General features: G+C 39.1%; 1 protein-coding gene across 1 annotated transcript in view; it reads left to right on the top strand.

Moving 5' to 3' along the window:
* The window catches only part of trol (terribly reduced optic lobes), a 1293721-nt gene that overhangs the window by 709394 nt on the left and 562570 nt on the right, over positions 1–21757 (top strand). The window contains exons 41-43 of the mRNA XM_067129897.1: positions 4442–4561; positions 19901–20014; positions 21373–21486. Of these exons, the coding sequence (XP_066985998.1) occupies positions 4442–4561; positions 19901–20014; positions 21373–21486 (348 nt within the window). The remainder of the gene's footprint in view (positions 1–4441; positions 4562–19900; positions 20015–21372; positions 21487–21757) is intronic.

Raw genomic sequence — 21757 nt, 5'->3', positions numbered from 1 at the left:
TGTGGGAGGACTGAAACCACCAAACTTTAACTTTAAATTTGATGATTCACACACTTTTATTTGAAATGGACACTTAGCAACTACATCAACCTGTGAACAGCGAGTTTATGGTTATTGGAATGATAAATATTCATTTGTATCTTTTATCAATGTGTATTTGTTCAAAACAGTAAATAACCGATTTCCGTACATTCCTCCATGAAGGGAATGTTTTTGTTTTTGATGCTTTAATATGTCATTACCAAAGGTACGAATTGATGGGCAGGTGATCACCAAGCCTTGCTTTGTACAGGTTGATATAGTTATCGTACGAACATGTATCGCAGTAATCTTTTGCTGTCGCTTTGTGTAGCCTTTTACTTAATGCTACGTTCATAAATTTATTGTCATTGTAAAGATAATGAGTTGTAATTTATTATATTAAAAACGTCCATAAAACCAATATAAACCATACGTATCATGAGTTGAAGTTAGTCATATTCAAAAACATTTTGTCACTTTTTTCTTAATTCACCAAAATCATTAAACAGAGATACTTAATTTTTTTTATTCAGAACAAAAGTAAAATAAATTGCCTTTCTTTTGATATAAAATTCATTACTGTTTGTGTTAAACCAGCATCCCATTCTCTTCCTGATCCATTACAGTACTTTGTTAACATACTTTTCAAAGTCTGGTGGAACCTTTCCAAGGCTCCTTGAGTCTCTGGATGGTAAGCGGTTGATAACTGTTGTTTCACGCCTAACAAGTTCGTCACATCCTGGAATAATTTTGAGGTAAAGTTTGTTCCTCTATCGCTTTGTACAATTTCTGGTATTCCAAACTTGGAGAAAAATTCCACCAACTTCTCAACAATTACCTTTGCACTTATACTTCTTACAGGAATCGCCTCAGGATACCTTGTTACAGTACACATTGATGTCAACATGTCCTTTCTTCGTTTTTGGAAGCGGTCCAACCACATCTATTATCACCTTGTTAAAGGGTTCTCCTCTGACTTCATGGGTTGTAGGGGGGCTTTCTGAATATTTTCATTCGGTTTTCAAGCTATCTGGCATGTATGACACTCTGCAAAATCTACTAATGTTCTTGTGAAGTCCAGGCCAGAAAAAATATTTTGTAATCTTCTCAACTGTCTTCCTGATTCCCATATGTCCAGACTTGTGTACTACTGCTACTACTTGTTTTCTCAACGGATATGGAATCAAAATTTGATGATATTCCCCCCATTCAGCATTTCCTGGAATATCTGCAGGTTGATGCTTCCTCATTAGCAATCCTTCTTTTAGGTAATAACAGGTAGGGGTTTGTTGCATCTCTTCTTGATAACAAATCTGCCAATGTTGTATCCTTCTTCTGCAGTTCTAGTAACTTCTCTCTAGTCACTTGACCAACTTCAAGGGTTGAACTCTCAATATCCCCCAACTCTGCTACTGTAGTTTCACTATTATCTTCAAGAACACGTTGACTCTGCTGAGTCTCTTCAATAACAACAGGATCCTCTTCTTGGACACTTTCTTCATTACTATCACTAGGGAAATTTTCATTTTCCTGGAACAGCTCCTCTGAGCTCAAAGATCCTTCACTTGATCCTTCTGGTACAAGCAAGTCCTCAGTTACTTCACTTCCATATGTAGTTCTCTTCATACTGCTGGTAGTTACACAACTTGGAAACGGGGTTTTTCTTCTCTATCTCTACCATAGGACTAATCCTCAACAGTTTGTCTGTCACTATAGGACAAGGAACGAAGGGTATACCACCAACTTCATTACCCAGTAAAACATGCACACCTTCAACAGCTAGCGAGTCCTTTAGAGCAAAATCAATACTTCCGGTCACCAATTCACAGGACAGATGCAAGTGGCATATAGGAGTTACTTCCTCTCCTCCTATACCCTTCAAAATAACTGAATCTCCAGTGAGATTCTTTTCCTACTGTGGGTGAGCACCACGAACTACCACACTATGGTTACTTCCTGTATCATGTAATATCTTGACTGGTACCTGCACACTCAAGGAGGGAGCTGTCAGCATACCTTCATCGATATATGGCGTACAAGCCTCCACACTGTTCAACCAATCGCTGCTTGAAGTTACATTTCCACTGGTTGCTAAACATTCTGCTTGTCTAGTTTCATTGTTCCCCACACTATTCCTCATAGTTGGCTTTACCTGGTTACCCTTTACCACTTGTCCAACTGGCTTGATCTGCTGTTGCGCTTTATAACAATCTTGACTATAGTGTCCTACTCTTCCACACTTGTAGCAAACAACATTAGTCTTCTGCGTCTATCTTGAGAAACTGGAAACTATATATATATATATATATATATATATATATATATATATATATATATATATATATATATATATATATATATATATATATATATACGATATGCTAGCAACCACATGACAGACTGGGAGATGAGGACAGCATATCACTTGCCTGGAAAAAAAACCAAGATTCAATCATTCAAATATGGTTTCTGCTTCATGTTTAGTATTGCTAATTAATGATAATAGCATAACAGCCTTTCTTCTTCAGGCTGTCAGCTCTTGTTTTGAGGAAAAAAGAGTTTCAAAAATATCTAGTTTTATTGGGCTGTTTCACACAAGAATATTTTAAATAAATATGTGCATGTATTTTTATAAAGATTGGCAATGCTATATACATCACAGATCTTGAAATGTACTTCAGATGTATTTTCAGTGCTAGTGTCTGTCTAAGGGATGTTACATAAAAAAAGTTTTCCAGTTAAAGATATCTTACCAACTGTCAGTAAATAAAGAACTTGTCTCTTGTTTGCCAAAGCTGCTTTAAAGATAATATAGCCACATATAAGTAAAAATTCTTCTCTTCCATCCATTTACATGCATGTTTTTATTTTTTTTCATTTTTCATTATTGCAAATAGAGATCTCCCTTTGTACATACACTAAACAGAATAGCCCCCAAGGATTTAAGGATTTTATTCCCTTATGAAAAATATTTTTACTATTTAATAATGCTGATGATGAGAACTGCAGACAAAACATAAGAATATCGAGGCTTGAGAAGCTTTAGATATTGTTCCCATTGTCTTGATGACTTTCATTTCCTATAGCTTTGTCATTCATATTTAGTTATAATGTTTCCAAGTTTAACACAATTTATTTGTATTGTACCACCTAGCGGATATCAAAAATCAACTACCTGTGTATATAAATTTTAAGACATTTTTGGCATTTCATCAGTAACATTGAGGTACCATGCAGCCAAGATTTTGTGTACAGTAGTGTTAAGAATTTCTTTCAGCTTCACTGTATTTTGCAGGCATGGAAATTATTATGTTGCTGTAGTAAATCAAGTAAGTGAATTTTTTCTGGAATATGGAAGTGCCACTCTCCTGAATTTTTTGTACCAAATAGTTTACTTTCTTTTTGAAAAGGAAGGCAATACTTTTGTTGCAGCGTAAAACTAACCACACATCAAAATTATTCTCTTTATGCTTTAATCATGCATGTAGCTCCAAACTATCTTATTTGGAGGCTCTGAGGGCCATGTGTCTTGTCGGTATGTGAGTAATAAAAAAAAAGAGATTACTGCTTGCCATGGAAGGATAATCCTGAAAAAATTCTCCGTGATTTTTATTTGCTGACAAAGAAGTATTTTTTATGATGGCACACTTGCCTATGAATTGTTAGGAATGGTAAGTACATGAGCTTATTCTATTGTAAGAACTTTGTTAACCCATTTATGCACAGTGTGAGTCCATAAAGTTACAGAAGGTAGAAGATTATGTGGTAGATTTGAAGACTGAAATTTTATTGAGATAAAATCTTCCTGAAAAGATAAAAGTTGTTAGTTTCACTAGGTATTTTGACAAATGCAAACAATTTTTCCCAACAGTGCATCTGTACTTTAGAGTGTGTTTCTTTCATATATCTACTTTTATTGGTAAATGTCGGTAGTGTGTGTATTATAATATTATGTTTAATGGTCTTTCCTTAGATCTAATTCAGTAGATGTATAATTTCAGCTGGACTTTTTTTTTTGTGCAGGTAAGAAATTGTGCATGGTGTAGTGTGCATGACTGTACTTTTAACCATAAGGGTCAGCAAACAACTTTATATGCTGATGGAATTTTATTGTACTAGTCCCTGTAAATTGGGAATGTCATTATGCACCTGATGTATTTTAATGTCTGTTGTTGGATACACTTTGTGCATGTATATTTGTTTTGTGGATTGAGTACAGACACAGTAATATCCAATAAGGTTTTGCTCCTTTTTCTTTATTGTTTAGATATAATTTTTACTAGATTCCTTTTGCATTGATTAATATACTAATGTTTGGGATTTGAACTTTTCAAATTTTATTGGAATGGATTACTTTAGGCTAACTGTGTTCCGTGGCTAATTATGGTAATGGGTGTGTTCTTGACTTACACATTCTTAGCTTGCCTGCCTGAAGAGTTTTCCTGCTTAGATGATGGCACCTGTATCCCTAGAGAATTGGTGTGTGATGGGAGAGATTATTGTCGTGATGGGTCAGATGAACTTAATTGCCCTACACCTGGTGAGTCATTTTTGCAATTTTTTGTAATGTTGTTATGTTAAAGTGCCATTATGTCTTGCTAAGTCATTTGTGTGGTCTTATGGTTAGATTGAGTAGGTAATAATTCATAATTTTATTCATTTCCTTATTGACAGGTTTCAATGTTTTCATGACATGTGAATTGTGTGTACTCATCCTAATGATAATGAATTTATTCTGTACTAGCTGTTAATTTGTATTTGGAAAATATGTGATACCTGGCAAATGTGTAGCAAGAGAGATTGAGTAACATCTTTCAACAAAGAAATTGTTTCCTTGTAAGCAGAAAGAATACAGAAGTAAAATTACAAACTTATAATAGAGAAGCATGTACATAACAATAGAGCAAAGTTTCAAAGCTAAAGTGGCAGAACAGGTGGTAAAGTTTTTGAATTCCAGTAGCAAAAGTTGGATGATTTTGGTATTTTAGGTAATAGAAATTAGATGTCTTAGAAAGAATGTAGTGAAAATTATTAGACTACTGTATAATTTAGCATTCAACCAAAGTTTCTGGTTTCAGTACAGTACAGTGTTTGAAGTGGAACATTGGTGTAGAGTCTTTTATGAATAAAAAAAAGAAAATACTGTTTCTATAGCTATGGATGGATTTCTCTCTCTCTCTCTCTCTCTCTCTCTCTCTCTCTCTCTCTCTCTCTCTCTCTCTCTCTCTCTCTCTCTCTCTCATTTTCATTAGATTTAGATGCATATGTAAATACAGATGCCTTGAATGCAGAGTAAGATTTTTGATTGTGATGTATTTTCCTAGTGTAGAATTTGATAGAGATGCATTGTGGTTTAGTGTTCGTAGACTATTTGTTTTTATTATAAGGAAGTTCTCATTATTATGTTCTTGAGCATGAATAACAAGGAGAGAATTTTACCAACCGTTTTGCTTAAAAGGTGTTGAAACAATGGGTATTCAGTTAAAATTTGTTCCTAAAGGAATATAAATTGATGCCTTTTGAGTAGAGAATATTTTTTGAATAAACGGTTGAATAAACATCGTTACAAGGTTAGCTGTATGGTGGTGCTAGTGGTGAGTGGGGTTACCAGAAAAGCTTCTAGTATGTAAGGTGTAACTTAATCTTTCAACTGTGTTTTGTGAAGTTCTCTCACCTCCCTTGGATGGACTTAGCTGAGTTTACATTCTGATGTTTTTTTGCATGCTTTTTTGTGTTATATTGTCTTTCGCTCTTTTTTTTTTCTCATTGAGAATAACCAAGAGCAGTGTGAGTGTCTTGGATGGCCATGTGACTGCTTAATGTCACCTACATGTGTAGACTCAAATTAGTTATGTTCTCGTGTCCAGTCTTTCCCATGTAAGGGGTGTACAGATTGGGCTTCTCCTCTGTGGGAATGGTTTTTGCAATAGAAAGAGGAAGGACAAGAGGTGTTTACCTTCTTCGTCGAGGAATTTTACTCCACCAGTGAAGTCAGCGGATTCTGCATGATCCTTTTTTCCACCATCTTGTATGCCTATACCACCATCCAAGAGTTCCTCTCAAAAACTCAGGGTTAACTCTCCCCCACCCAAGAAATTATGCCATTCTTTGTCTGTTAGTGTACCATTGTTTTGGGCTGATGTCTCCACAGTGGCATCTTCCCCCTCTGGTAATAGTAATGAATTATCATCCTATGAGTATCTTAAGAAAATTTGGCCAGAACTGTGTTCCAGGTAGCCCACCCTTTTCAGTCTTTCTTGATAGTTTGGTGGAAAGTAACAGAGAACTATCATCTACCAAATTGGTTTTGGTGGTACTTCCAGTTGTTGGTAATGCATCTCCCAAACTCACGACTCATGCGATGTCTGTTATTATTGGACCGGGAACAATCACTCTATAAGTTGTCCTGTCCTGCTGGTCTTTCTCTGGATGGCTAGCATGCTTAGTAATAAGGAAAAAAGGAAGAGGTCTTCCTCTTCTTCTCCTTCCTCGTTGTCATTTTCTTGATCCAGGGGCCATAGCTGTGATAAAAGATCTTTGAGACATAGATCATCATGTAGACATCACTCTTATACATGAACCATAGGACACAGAACTCATTCTCCTCCTTGTGAGCACCCTCTCACTCTACTTGCCCAATCTCAAGACTGGGTGTGGGGAGAGACTCCTCACTCCTCCCCACCTCATGTCTCAAAGGAGTAGGGGTAGGCACTGCAACTATCCAGCAAATGAAAAATTCCTGTGTAGTGGACATATGGACTCTCCCTCGCACCTTCCTTTTCCTTCCTTTGCTAGGGGGAAGACGTGGTCAGGCACCTTAGTCACATTCAAACCTTGAGCAGTCTCTTGTCAGAGGGAGAGATCCCAGATCCGAGTAATCAATACTTGTTCTGATTCAGCACCAGTCTCTTCAGATGCCAATTTTAATAGAAGTAATGACTTGAGGAATGTCTCCAATCCAAAATCTCCTTGTACTCCCTTGCAGGAGGTTTGCCCAGCTCTTCTAGATAAGATCAGCATGTCGAGGTTATGGTCCTCAAGAATCCTTGTGTGTGGCTGAAGAAGGGTCGGCTCATTCTTTTGGGGAACCAGCACTTTTGAAAGGTCCTTATTCTCCAGAGCTCCTAAAGGCTGAATTTGAACATTTTTGCCTTTCCAGAGCTCCTAATGACTGAATTTGAACAACATTTTTGGGAGGTTATTGTTTTCATTACTGAACATCATAATCTGGGGACAACAACCTCAGCTGATTGCTGGCCTATGTTCTTATCTAAGCAGTTAGTGGTGGATGGCCCTCTGGAGGCACATCCATCAGTAAAACTACCCTGGTTACAGTTGGCTCAGTGTTTTGGAGATGGAGAACAACTTGGTTTGTGGACCTGGTAGTTCTCTTGCTTCTAGCATATTGTGCAAACTTCTTTCTCGATTGCTTTGATGACAGAATAGAAACTATTCTCAAGGAATACATAACTCTTCAGTCAGAATCTTTAGTCAGTTGGCTGACTAACGACCTACCCTTTGAAGGACTTTGACTGGAAGGCTTAGGTTTCTGTGCTTTGGAGTTTAGTGCTTTAGAGTGTGTGGCTGTGGCTGCCATTCAAGCAACATCATGACTGGATATGTGACTAAATGTGTTTACAGATTTCTGTGTCACAGGTCTTGCTGTTAGAATCTTCACTCTGTCAGCTGACCAATGACCTACCCTTCAAAAGACTTGGACTAGAAGGCCTTGGTTTCTGTGCTTTGGAGTCTAGTGTTTTATAGTGTGTGACTATGTCTGCCTTTCAAGCAGTACCATGTTTTAGAGTGTGTGACTGTATCTGCCTTTCAAGCAATATCATGACTGGATATGTGACTAAATGCATTTACAGATTTTTGTGTCACCAGTCTTGCCACTCCAGATGAGGAAACTATGTTCAGTAGCTTATTAGTGTCAGAAAGAAGTTCTTGCTTTTCTTGTTCATCAGTGTTCGAAGCAGTGGATTAACAGCATTCTTTATAGGAGAGACAAAGTTCTTTCTCATTTTCCAGGCAAGTATTTAATGACAGCACACTTGCCCCTAGAAATAGTTCAGTAATTGGTTTCTCACCTCTGTTTCCTAAGCATTGTGTAGACATGGTGTCTTAGTTAAGAAGAGCAGACTCTAGTGATTCTTTCCTCAACTGAGCTGTGTCTTTTAAATCCTAAGATAAGTCCTTTTGTCCTAGGTCATCAGGTTTATCAAGATGCTCCATCTCTGGTACAGAAAGGAAACCTGTTCATCAGAAACCAAGACAGTCTACACAAGCTTCAGCATCTAAAAAAGGTGATAAAACTTACCAGTCCTTTTGACTTCCAGTTTTAGCCTCACCTAGGTGAGAACCTAAAATTAAGAAGCAAGGAAACACATGCTGAGGTTAGCAATCTCCCTTCTCCACTGCCATGTGTAGGAGGTTGCTTTTTTCATGCATGGACCAAGTGGAAGGAACGAAGCAGATCTCTCAGTTACAGGATACCATTCAAGTGTTGTTGCCATCCTTTCTGAAATAACCCAGTTCCATTCCTTTCTTACTCTCCACATTTCCCAGAAAGGCCTCACTTAGATAAGGCAGTTAGAGGTGTTGGAGAAAGACATGTGTAGGAGGTTGCTTTTTTCATGCATGGACCAAGTGGAAGGAACGGAGCAGATCTCTCAGTTACAGGATACCATTGAAGTGTTGTTGCCATCCTTTCTGAAATAACCCAGTTCCATTCCTTTCTTACTCTCCACATTTCCCAGAAAGGCCTCACTTAGATAAGGCAGTTAGAGGTGTTGGAGAAAGACATGTGTAGGAGGTTGCTTTTTCATGCATGGACCAATTGGAAGGAACAGAGCAGAAGTTACAGGAACATTGAGCAGAAATAACCCAGTTCCATTCCTTTCTTACTCTCCACATTTCCCAGAAAGGGATCACTTAGATAAGGCAGTTAGAGGTGTTGGAGAAAGACATGTGTAGGAGGTTGCTTTTTCATGCATTTCAATTGGAAGGAACAGAGCAGATTCCAGTTACAGGATACCATTGAAGTGTTGTTGCCATCCTTTCTGAAATAACCCAGTTCCATTCCTTTCCTCCACATTTCCCAGAAAGGCCTCACTTAGATAAGGCAGTTAGAGGTGTTGGAGAAAGACATGTGTAGGAGGTTGCTTTTTTCATGCATGGACCAAGTGGAAGGAACAGAGCAGATCTCTCAGTTACAGGATACCATTGAAGTGTTGTTGCCATCCTTTCTGAAATAACCCAGTTCCATTCCTTTCTTACTCTCCACATTTCCCAGAAAGGCCTCACTTAGATAAGGCAGTTAGAGGTGTTGGAGAAAGACATGTGTAGGAGGTTGCTTTTTTCATGCATGGACCAATTGGAAGGAACAGAGCAGATCTCTCAGTTACAGGATACCATTGAAGTGTTGTTGCCATCCTTTCTGAAATAACCCAGTTCCATTCCTTTCTTACTCTCCACATTTCCCAGAAAGGCCTCACTTAGATAAGGCAGTTAGAGGTGTTGGAGAAAGACATGTGTAGGAGGTTGCTTTTTCATGCATGGACCAATTGGAAGGAACAGAGCAGATCTCTCAGTTACAGGATACCATTCAAGTGTTGTTGCCATCCTTTCTAAAATCACCCAGTTCCATTCCTTTCTTACTCTCCACACTCCCGGAAAGGCCTCACTTAGATAAGGCAGTTAGAGGTGTTGGAGAAAGATGCTGTAGAGTTGGTGAACCGACCATATCCAGGTTTCTACAGCTATTTATTTCTGGTGAAGAAAGTGACCAGAGGATGGAGACTAGTAATCAACCTTTTATTCTTGAATTAGTACATTCAATAGACTCCTTTCAAGATGGAAACTCCCTGTTCTGTGTTAGTTTTAGTCAGAGAGGGGAACTTCATGCTTTCAGTAGATCTCCAGGATGTGAATTTTCAGATATCCACTCATCAAGACTTGTGGGAAGATGTACGTTTTGTATGAGGGAAGATAATCCTCCAGTTCAAGGTCCTGTTCCTTGGACTGTCAACAGCTCCTCAAGTTTTCTTGAGTGTTTAACTTGCTTTCAGGTTGAGCCCATTTGAGAGGTATTTGTCCATGGAGACACCTCAATGATTGTCAAGGTAGTGTCAGATTCAGGACAACAATTGTGCTCTGAACCTTTGCAAAATGATAGGCATTTTTATGGCAAATTGACCTCTCTCCCACCAACAGAAAAGGTGTTTGGGTATGCTCATGGACTCAAGTTGAAAGCCCTCTTAGCAGACTACTGCATAATCGAGGAATTAATGAGCAAACTCCTCCCATGACAAATAACCAGCTAAGTTCTGGCAGTCTGTTCTTGGTCATTTATCATCTCGAGAGAAACTTTTACCTCATGATTACTGTCATCTTCAATCTCTCCAGTGGAAACTGAAACAGTTTTGGTCAGTTTGCCTTCATCCTTCTTCCCATCTTGTTCTATTAAAATAGGGGGAAGATCTTTAGTGGTGGTTAACTGACAAACATCTTCTGAAAGGGGTTCTCTGTTCTCCTCTTCTCCAGATATGTTCTTGATTCGATACCTCAAAGAGGAGAAGGGGGTCTCCCTGAAAGGGGAATTAGTCTTTGCGGGGGAAGGGATTGATGGAAGAACTAGTCACATGCATATCAGTATTTGGAAGATCTTAGTTGTGTGGCTAGCTCTGCTTTCAAGACAAGATAAAAGATCACTCTGTAGTGTTGATGAGTGACAGCACAGTAGTAATGGCTTAAGTCAACAAACAGTGGGAAACAGTGTCTCACACTCTGCCATCTAGCTGTGATAATCCATGATTGGGCAGCTCTCCCCTCAGTGAAACTGACAGTCAAGTAATTTGCAGGCAACTGAAATCTGTTAGTAGACCAGCAGGTTGCTAGGGTCAGGTGGTGGTTATAGAGTGGTCTCTTCATCCTCTAGAAGTAAAAACTGCCTGAGATATGGGGTCCTCCTTAACTAGATCTGTTTGCAACCAAGGTTAAACAAAAAAGCTCAAATCTTTTTTTCCAAATCCAGATTGTTGGGCAGTGATGGAAAATGCATTCCAACCTCCCTGAGGCAATGTGGATGCTCCTGAATTCTCTTCCAACCTCCCTGGGGCAGTGTGGATGTTTCTGCATTTTGTCTTTGTCTTCTGCAAAGAACAGTCAACAATTTTCATCTTTCCTTATCTGCAGACAAAAATGATAGCCCTCTGTGGCTGCAGGCAGCATGGTATGCAGATGTGCTATCACTTCCATTAGAGATTCTGATGGTGCCCAGTAGTGACTGTTATGGAGTTACCCTTACAGCCTACTCTTCTTTGTCATCCCCACATTCAAAGGTTTTCATCAGTCAGTTCACTCCCATTATATTCACAGATTAAGGTTATCCATTGTGTCTTGTGAGAGAGTTTTTTTTTCTTGATGGGGTGCACAGAAAATGTCTGTCTGGGAAATTGGGTTATTTTCCGTGATTGTTGTTGTAAAAAGGGTACCTCTCCAATTGGAGCCCCTCTTCAGTTATTTGCACTTTTTTTTTTATCTTTTTCACCAAGACAAGACCTTTTCAGTCTGCTGTGAAAGATTATCATTCTGCCTTGTCACAAGTATCTAAACTGAAGGGATTGGACCTTTCCACTTTGGCAGAATTGTCTATGCTAATGAGAAATTTTGAACAGTTGTCTTCTCCTACCAAATGTTGCCCTCTAGGGTGGGAAGTCTCTCTGGACAGAGATTTTACTATGAAGACTGCCTTTCTTTTGATGCTGGCCCTGGTAAAGAGAGAGGGAGAATTGAGTGGCATTTTGTATTTTGCCCAGTACTCAGAGAGTTGGTTAGAGCTCTTGCTCTCTTTCATCCCTGGGTTTGCAGACAAAACTCAGAGCCCATCCTTTTCTGATTGTAGATTCAAGACTGATCAAAAACTCAGAGCCCATCCTTTTCTGATCATAGGCGCAAGACTGATCAATTCCTACCCCCCCAAGATTTTGTGGATGGAAACCCAGAGAACATTCTTCTGTGCCCTATCAAAGCTGTCAAGCACTACTTGAAAATAACCAATATGTATGTCAAGACTGGAATGCAGGAGACTTCATTAGTATGGGCATAGGTAAAATGGTGGTGTCTAAGAACACTTATCTCCTGTCCTCTAGAGGTCATTCGGCTGTCTCTTCTCTCCCACCTTGTTCAAGGGCTCACAAAATCAGGGCCATGGGCCCATCACTTGCTTTACATAAGAACTTCTTGGTTTCTCAGATAATAAGGGTGGCAGTCTGGCATAAACTGACTACCTTTACCTCATTCTGTCTGAGGGATGTCACTCACAAGTCCTTGGATACCTTTTCCTTAGGACCTGTGGTGGCTGCACAACAAGTTATGTAATGACCTGAGCTCCTCTTGTTCATGAATCCCTTTCTTCCTTCCTTCCTTCCATTTCTGGAGCACTAACTAGGGCAAAATACATGCTGAGCATCAGGTGACATACTGGGTGAGTACACAGTTCTAGTTAGTGTAGAATGTGTCCCCTTTGGTGAGGTGACATGATAGAGCCTACCCTAACTTGTTTCTTTGTATTAGCCACTTGGATTCTCTTGCTTCTGAATACCAGTACTTGGCAATATTCAGGGTGTGCTGTCTACCAACATGTCACTCTGTGTGGGAAGTGGCATAGTTCTTTGAAATGACCCCCATTTTTCTGGGGGTTCTACTGCATATCATCAGATTTGCAAGGGCTTTTTGAGAATAGTGTTCCTTATGGACATCCCCTTTGTCCTGGAACATTCTCTCCCAGGTGGCATGTTCTGTTGGGACAACCACCTACCTAAATAGTAAGTCTCCACTTAAAATGTCAGATTGTATTCCTGTAGGGACAGATACCAAATTTTAAAAAGTAATTTGTATTTTGTGTGGATATTACAGACCAAAGCCTTTCAGTGTGTATTCCACTTCTGTATCATCCCACTAAGTCCCTGAGGCAAAAGAAAAAGTGGTACATTACAAGCTTGGAGCTTTTCTGGTACCCTTTCCCACTCTCTAGCATCACCATATGGTTAACCTTGTAATTATGTTCATTCAACCATTCAGCTACACATGAAAGATATTCTTTACTTGGCCTTGGTTTGTATACCTAGGAAAAATACAATTTTTTTTTTAAATGTGACAATTTTTTTACATGACCTTGATGAAATTTCTAATAATATATGCAGTATAATAAGTAAATCCGTACTTTTTCATACAGGGATACAAACACTGCCTTTTATATATGGCGTGCCCTTCTGCACATGTACTGGGCTGGTTGCATACTGACTAAGCAAGGGTGTGACCTAGTTGAAGATGTTTGCTGGCCATTTTCTTTCTATGAATCTTGCACCTTTTTGTGATTTATCCATCTGATGTGCTTCTTTAGGTTACTGTTGCCTTTTTGTGCCTGAATTGCTAGTGTTGTGTGTGTTTTTTTTCAGTGCTTTTGCACTTCTTGTTGGTTCTTTGTCTCAGTGGAGTGCAGACAAGACCAGTACTATTTGAATGCCCTTGTTGACCTTGTAATTGTTTTTTGCTGGGAACATAGCAGCTTCTACTGGAGGGTTCAGCAGCAGCTGTGACTTTCTCTGACTTATGCACGTACATTAACAATATTTACTTTTCATGTGTTCATGAGTCATAGCCATTATGGAAGTTCCTGTGGGAGTTTGGTCTAGCAGGATTAGGTAATCATGCCATGACCTTCCTAATATAACCTGGTGGAGGAAGAAGGCTTTCACAATATCCTCAGGTAGTTACTGATGGTTACAGTGGTCTTGGCATTATTGACTGCTCTATTGGAAAAAGGTTTTCCAGGTGCAGTAGTCTTTCCTGAGGGGATTTAGCCATTGGGTGTGACTTAGTCTTTGTATCCGGACTCAACCATCCTTGCAGTGCAAGGCAAGTAAGAACAGAGAAGGAAAGAATAGGAGAGCCATTAGGTTAGCATTGTCTTTTACTTTGTTATCTCCCTCCACATCGACTCTGCTCTCTTTTCCTGTACAAGCAGGCATCAAGAATGTGAAGACTAGTCCTCCCATGAGAAATCTCGATTGGCTTCTTCTGTGTGCTTTCCCTCTTGGGGGAGGGTGTGGGCACACTGTCATTGACGGTTATTGACTTAACCCCACGTAGGGTTGGCACCATTGTTAACCTTCTTAGACTTGAGATCTGCTCCCCTCTCATCTCTTAGTGAGCTCTCTGATTCACATTGTTTTCTTGATGAACAAGTAGTCCCCCCCCGCTCTCACCATGACTCTTTACAGGTGCATAGAGAGGGTTTTGTGTGGCCTGTTCGCTAGTTGCATACCCAGTCTGTGAATCAGGATTACACTCGGCAGTGGGGTATATCTTCCTCTTGGTTCTTCCTTTGTCAGATGATAGTGGTGAGCAGAACAACGCTTCTCACCGCAACTGGAATTGGAGGAGTGGCGCTAGGGCTTGTTCCTCTCTTTCTTTCCCAGTTTTACTGAATCTCAAAGCTAGAGGGGGGCAGTGGGGTGGGGGTTTAAGTCAGAACAAGGTTCTGACAGTAACTTTGCCATAGCTTGTAGTTCTCAGATAAGAGACTCACCTGGTTTGTATGGATGGGTTTGGGAATACCCAAGGAAGCAGAATTCTGGTGGGTATCCTCCTGTGGTTGAGGGAGGAGCAGCACTGGTTTCCAAGGATCTGATGGGGTTAGACTGTCCTGTTTTTCCTGATTTCTTGCAGACAGCACATTCATATATGCAAAATATCCTTGGGAGGAGACTGGTTTTGCTGGGGTTCTTGGTCTTATATACAGAGTTGACCTTTGGGTATACTCCAGAGGTGCTTCTTGGGCCTGTTGCCATAGGCAAAGTTAGTGTGCAGTGTTTGGAGAAGGTTAACACCCAGATATACAGGTTGGGAAGTGTCTTTGTCTCCAGCAGATCGTGCAAATTTTTTTCCCACCACTTTCACACCAGAGGAGGTGTTTTAGACATACGGTTTTTAACCGGTGTTCATTGCACTAACAGTGCTGGCATCCTATTTCGTATGAGATGGAAATTAGAGAGCTGATTTGAGTCAAAGAATAGGATTCTCTTCCCCGACACTTAAGTGCCATTACACTGGGCAGACTTGGTTCTTCATAAGAGAGATAGTTGGTCTTTTTCTCTCCTTTTCTTGAAACAAGACTCTTATTCGAGTTGCTTATTGCTTCAGAATTGTTTTGGTTAGGCAGAGGTGAAGCCCATCCTTCTTCCTTGAGTAAAATACAGAGTTACGTTTTTTGCTGTCTCCTTCCTGGTGTGCCAGATTTAGAGCAGAAGAGAAGAATGAAGTGGGGTTGGTAGCCAAGAGTGGCTATTCAGCTCCTCCAGTGCATGATGGAGGGTCATATAGCAGTTCTCTAAATCAGCAAGAGGCCTTTGCATTAGGAATCTGTCCTCCCCTCCATAACTTACCAAACTAATTCCTCCTCTTTTTCCAGATTTGCATGTCTGTCAGTTTTGTCGACAGGTGGAAGTGATTTTGGAGAAAATATCATTAGAAGTAGTTTAATACCAGTTCTCATGTGTAATGATCAAATACCCTGTTTAGGAAACATGACCAGAGGTTAGAGACCAATGTTTCATCTCTTCCCCATCAAGTATGTCACAAACTCATTTTTACTAGACATTTTGATGGTTATAGCTTATTTCTTACTTTTGTCAGAAATGAAGGCTAAGGACTTTCAAGAACCTATTCTTCATAACTCAGGGAAGTACGTGACTTTGCCTGAGTCAGAATTGGCAACAATTTCACAATGCTCCTATGGACTGGCAGTGGCCTTTCCCAGCAGTATCACATAATTTCTGCTATCCACTCAGCATGGGCTCTTTTGAGGGTACTGTATTTGCTTATTGCCATCAGATCTTCATGGATATCTCACATTTTTGTCACAAATGGAGGTTTATGATCAGTTAAGTGATGTTCCAACTCATCCTCAAGCAGCAGGTAAAGCACCGGAGTTTACTGGTACACAGCAGCAGAGATTGCCTTGTGGATGGTCTCTCTTGTTAATGAGATTAGGGAGGTCATGAAATGGTTCCTGTTCCAGAAGGAACGGCCTTCTTAGCCTAGGCAGGTGATCCTAGGTCTTTGGTTGCCTTGAGGTATCTCATATTGCTTGCGCAAACCTTTCTCATTTGTTTCTATGTCCGATACAGCTCTGAAGGCCCATTCAAATTTCTTGCTGCCCCTCCATCTGAAAGGGGGCATTAAGGACACTTGCTTTTCTTTTGCAACAGAAACCTTTTTAAGAGTTCCTTACTCTCTGCTTTCAATAGCGCTTTGGTTTTGGAAGCATCTAAAGGGGAAATGGGGATGCACTTTTGGGACAAATAATCATCTCAGGGGCATCTCATCTGCAATGCACCATTCTCATTATGTTTATAGCATGGTTAGCATTCCAGATTTTAGGAATGGTTCATCTCTCTTTGCAGTGGATGAGTGGTACACCACTGTTGTGACTTTTATTTCAAGTAAAGGTGAATGGTACTTGTTATGGTTTGCTGTTGTTGAGTTGTCTGCATCATGTATTCCAGTTAGCAGAATGTTACTGCAATTGAATTTAGATCTTAGTTTGTAGGTTCATGGACATTTTCATCCCTGCTCTCCTGATTAGTGAAGATGTTTTGATTATTTAATTCCCATACTCAGTAGGTTGAGACTAGGATTACAGAGAACTTTTCTTTTCGTTTTCATTTCAGTCTTTGAGTGGTGATGGAATTAAGTTCCATCACCTGTAGAACACTTTTTTTCATTGTTCTCTTTCCTTGATTTCTTCAGAGAATGATAAACAAAGTGTTTGTCATTCCCTTTTCTTTGGTTGGTGCTGGCAGTTCTTCATTGGCCTCTGGCCATTGGGTTTCCTGATCTGCTATTTCTCTGGTCAAAGCATCATGAGTGTGACCCAGCTCTTTTCCCATCTCAGCCTCATTTGATTTTTCTGTTGAGCAGTACAATTCCTGCAACTTTATGCTGGAATTCTCCAGCGGCTCATGAAAGAATGAATCCTCTTGCAAGATAGCAAGTAATTTATATTTGTATATCTTTCAAATTTTTCAGTAAATGTGCATTAAGGGGGTCATCTTCTGTGATTGGTATCATTAAAGGGGGTATCTCTGCTTGAAGCTTATACTCAGCAGATCGCAGACTTACCCTTTTGCCTTAGCCAAGTCAGGTTACTTTGAGTGTGTGATGTAAAGACTAGGGTTTGCTTTTACATACTTTCACCTGATTGGGTTAGCCCTCTCCTCTTTAGTGGCATTGTCTATACTTAAAGTTAGGAATAGCCTCAGAGTCTCAGGGATTTTGGTCCCAAGTGACTGATGTCCTCAGCTCTTTAAGCATTACAGGGGTATCTTTCAAGACTATTCCACTGTGGGACAGAGTCTTTACACTTTCACTGCTGGAGTTGGTAGTGTTTTTCTTCTTTCATTAGTACCAATTAGTGCTGGAAAGAGTTGTTAAGAAACTCTTTCTTTTGTTATTTTTTCTTCACCTTTTCTTCAGGAGTTCATTGGTGGAGAGCCAGACAAGCTGTTACTGTGCTGGGCCTATGGCTTAAAAGTTACTTGAGGACGATGCAGAACTTCAGACCAGAGTTCAAGCATCTTTTTGTGAGTATGGGATGTCTCAAGAAGATATCTAAAACACCATCTCCTGGTTACAGGAGGCACTGTAATCTTCAAAACCCATGAATCCCCCAATAGTGTGGAGGACTCTCCGACCTATCCATGAGGTCATGACAAGTAGGGGGTTTGGGCCCCCCTCTGGCCTTCCAGAAAAACCTCTTGGTCTAACAGGTAGTGAGGGTGGCAGTTTGGCACTGTCAGGCTTCCTTCATCTCATTCTGCTAAAGGGATGTCACCCATAAGTCCCTCAAGACCTTGCTGGGACCTGTGGTGGAGGCTCAACAAGTAGTGTAACTACTGTAACTCTTCAGGTATCCCACAGTTTATTAAAGCCTTTTGGCTAGAGAGTGTGGCTCATAAGGAAAGAGGTGATGTGTGCATTGACTCATTCTCTCTCAGATGACCCATAACCACAAATATTTTTGCTACAATACAAGCTGGACCTGAGTGAGTATGGGTAAGTGGCACTACAAACCACTTGTGTCCCCTTCTATAACCAGGGAGAATGGGGAAGGTAAGGTAGAGCATTTAATTCATAGCAAAAGCTGCTGATTGGTTGTTTCCTACCTACTTTGAGGGAGACTGGGTTCAAGATTAATTCAACATGATTCTAGTCTATAACATGCAGAGCAGGGTTAGAGGGAAGCACTACTCTGCCCTCCAGGGTGGTGCCAGCAAAGCAGCACCAGTGCCTTTTCCTGCATGGTGATATTCTGCGCTGCTCTTAAAGGATTGCAGCCTTACCTACAGGCACTACCTCCCTCATAAACAGTGAGTCTCCATACATGAAAGGCATAGTTTGTAACCCTGCATGAACAAATGCCAAATTTATAAAGAAATTTGTAATTAACTTATGTATACAAATTATGTATACTGTAGCCATTCATATTGGAGGTAACCTACCTTGTCCACCCTGCTTTGTTTTTTCCTTCAGTTTTTCATTCTGAATATGGGCCAATAGGACAATGGGTAGTGTTGATTGAATGAGAATGGACATCCCCTCCCCACCATCTCTATCCGGGTACCCTTGTTTAGTCAGTACGTGGCTGGTTCAGTGCATGCGCAGAAAGCTACTCCATGTATGAAAGGCCATGGTTTGTATACCTGGGAAAAATACAAATTTACTTTAATGATTTGGAATTTTTTAAATGAACAACTGAATAAGTTAACCTAACAAATTGGTGGGTAAAGGTAACCGTATTTGTAAGAATCAGTTAAAAACCTACAATATTTCACTGCATTTAGTCTGTGGTAAGCATCATTATGAAAACTTACTATTGTAATAGAATGTCCATGATAAATTGTTTGCCTTTACAAACAATGTTCCTTCTGCAGTTTAGATAATCATGAAAGTAACTAATTTCTTAACCCTAAGTTTCGTGCTATAATTCCTTTTGTTCTCTGCATATTTCAAGCAGTGTATTTTTGGATATTGAAGCAATGCTAACAAAATAAGCGAGCGTAAAGCAAGAGTCTGTCATTTGTGACCCTTAGTATACTAGTGATTTAAACTCAAGGAGATACGTCTAATGGTAACTGTTGATTTTAGTGATTAGCATCCCAGCTTATGGAAACATCTTTAAGCATGAAATGTAGAAAAGGATCTAGTATTTATAATGCTATAGTCTTATTTTATGTTATCAGTTGGTTTGTTACTGGAATTAGATATTATTATTTAGAAAATTTATTAGGTTGGATTGTACTCCATTTCAAAAAGCAAAGCAATTTTTGGAGTTCCGTACTTTTTCAGGAAAATTATTTTCTTGTTTTAATTTCAAAATATTGAAGAATCAGTAATTTATACATCAGTTAGTACCATGTTTAATGGGCAAATTTTGTTTTGGTAAAAGAAGAAAGTTAATGTTAAAAATTTGAGCTATGAGTGCATAGTCTTGGCAAGCATAGTACAACTAACTACAAGAGAATTTCAAACAGAACTATTGCATGTGATGTACTGTAAAGCTAGATAACTGTATTTTTTAGTAGAATGATAGGAATTTTGCACCACTTGCACTCCTAAACCTTAAATATGCTATTGGAGTAAGTGCACTGTATGATCAGTTTATTCATGGTCTGTAGTTTGTAACCATAGTTTATTGTTTGTTTGAGATAATAATATTTGGCTAATAATGTCATGAGGATTAATTTCTTTTGTTTTTAGACTAGTATTAAATATTTGATTTGGATATGCCAGCTAATGAGAATTTGTGTCTCAGCAACGTGCAGTGAAAATGAGTTCCGGTGTGCAGATGGTATTTGCATATCTGGCTTCTTGGCATGTGATGGCCAGGAGTATTGTCATGATGGCTCTGATGAGTGGAATTGCCTTAGTGAGTGTTCTGTATGTGATTTGTTCAGCTTGGCATAGATAGAAGCTGCTTATCATTTCTGCATCATCCATATCGGCATTTATGAAATATTTTTGAGGATGCTAAACTATGTACCAAGTTGCAGGTACAATTATTTGTTGGGCAAATATTTCTGGTAAACAATTGCATGTTTGGTTTTCCTGGTTAAGTGTTGTAGATTAGATTACAATATGTGACATCTAAAGTGATAAGGTACTGTAAGTATTGTATGAGTTTATGTAAATTATAGATGGAGTGAGGTGTAGCATGTGTTATTAAAGTTGAAGATTTCTGCAGCTTAAGTAGTTAGCTATTATCAGGTACACTTACAGAAGCTTAACAAAGATCCATTTTTGGTATGAATTGCTTGCTTGCTTCTGTGAAAAACTGCCTTAATTACATACACACATAAGAATGATCCTTGTCAGTATTCTTCTGTAATACTGTACTGGGGTTTCCTCTCTTGTAGAAGATTAGAAAGTAATTGTTGGAATCTAGACTGATATGGTTCCATGTACAGAAATCTTTCCATATGAATTTTATGTGATTGTAGTGTAATATCTGTTATTTTGTATGGTAAATACATGGATGTTGGATAGTACCATGTTATGCCATCATGAATCAAATGTTTAAATATGTATATATAACGAATGAAGACAGTAATTAGTACCTGTACAGCATATTAACATACAAGTACTGTACTATATAGTGTAATTTTTCCTAATTGACTCATTTCCCTTCACCATGCCGCATCACTGTAAGTTATTTTGTATTCTTGCTATTTTAAGGGTTCCTGCAGAAGTTTATCTTTTTGTAGGTATTTATTTCATGTACCCATTTCATTTTCTGTGTACAGTTTCCATTGTTCCATTACTCTCAATTAAATTTTAAAAACATTAACAGCAAATTGACAAGCATTTTGATTGTTAAAAAATATCAAATAGTTTTGGGCATCCATTTGATAAAACTGTTACTATTCAGGTGTTATGTAGGGAAACATGAGGTTGCACTGATGTAGACAGTATATTTTTGTGCATTTTTTGTTTTCTAAAATACAGGTCTTCTCAGGTATGGTAAATTGCAATCATAAATTCAGTTGAAAATAACTGCTGCTCGGATAACATTTAATCTGTTGTTGTTTCGGGGAATATTAATGGGATACAGTGTTACACTGCTTATGAATGCTGCACTAAAGTTGGGTTAAAGTTACTAATATTTGGTACCATTCAGTCGCAAACTAATACTTTTACTAACTGTGCTTTAACTTACTGGAATATAACAGTGAAAGTGTTTCATTGCTGTAGAAGTATGTCTAATATAGCAATCTCTGCAATTCTTAGCATGCAACCCTGCTACACTGTGGCAGTGTAATGATGGTATCTGCATTGATCGGGTATTCCGGTGTGATGGCAAGCAAGACTGTCCAAATGACAACTCTGATGAATACTTATGCAGTAAGTATTTTTTTGTAGTATTTCTAGAGACATCTTTGTCCTTGGATAGAGCAGCTTTTGAGAAGTTAGACGCCTGTGTTTGATTATGGTAAGTTTAATGTTATGTCTTGTTATTATCAGTGCTCGGGCCAAGTACAGGTATGAAGGAATACTGTATTATACGATTTGACAGGAATCTTAGGTAATACCAGGAGAGCTACATTTTATTGTGGATGAAAAAGAGCATGCATGCATACATGTAGATGTATTGATAAGATATAGTATTTGCATG

Source organism: Macrobrachium rosenbergii, chromosome 3, assembly GCF_040412425.1.
Source record: "Macrobrachium rosenbergii isolate ZJJX-2024 chromosome 3, ASM4041242v1, whole genome shotgun sequence".
In the NCBI taxonomy this organism is placed as follows: Eukaryota; Metazoa; Arthropoda; class Malacostraca; order Decapoda; family Palaemonidae; genus Macrobrachium; species Macrobrachium rosenbergii.
The sequence above is the reverse complement of the archived record's forward strand: the minus strand, read 5'-3'. Positions and strand labels throughout refer to the sequence as shown.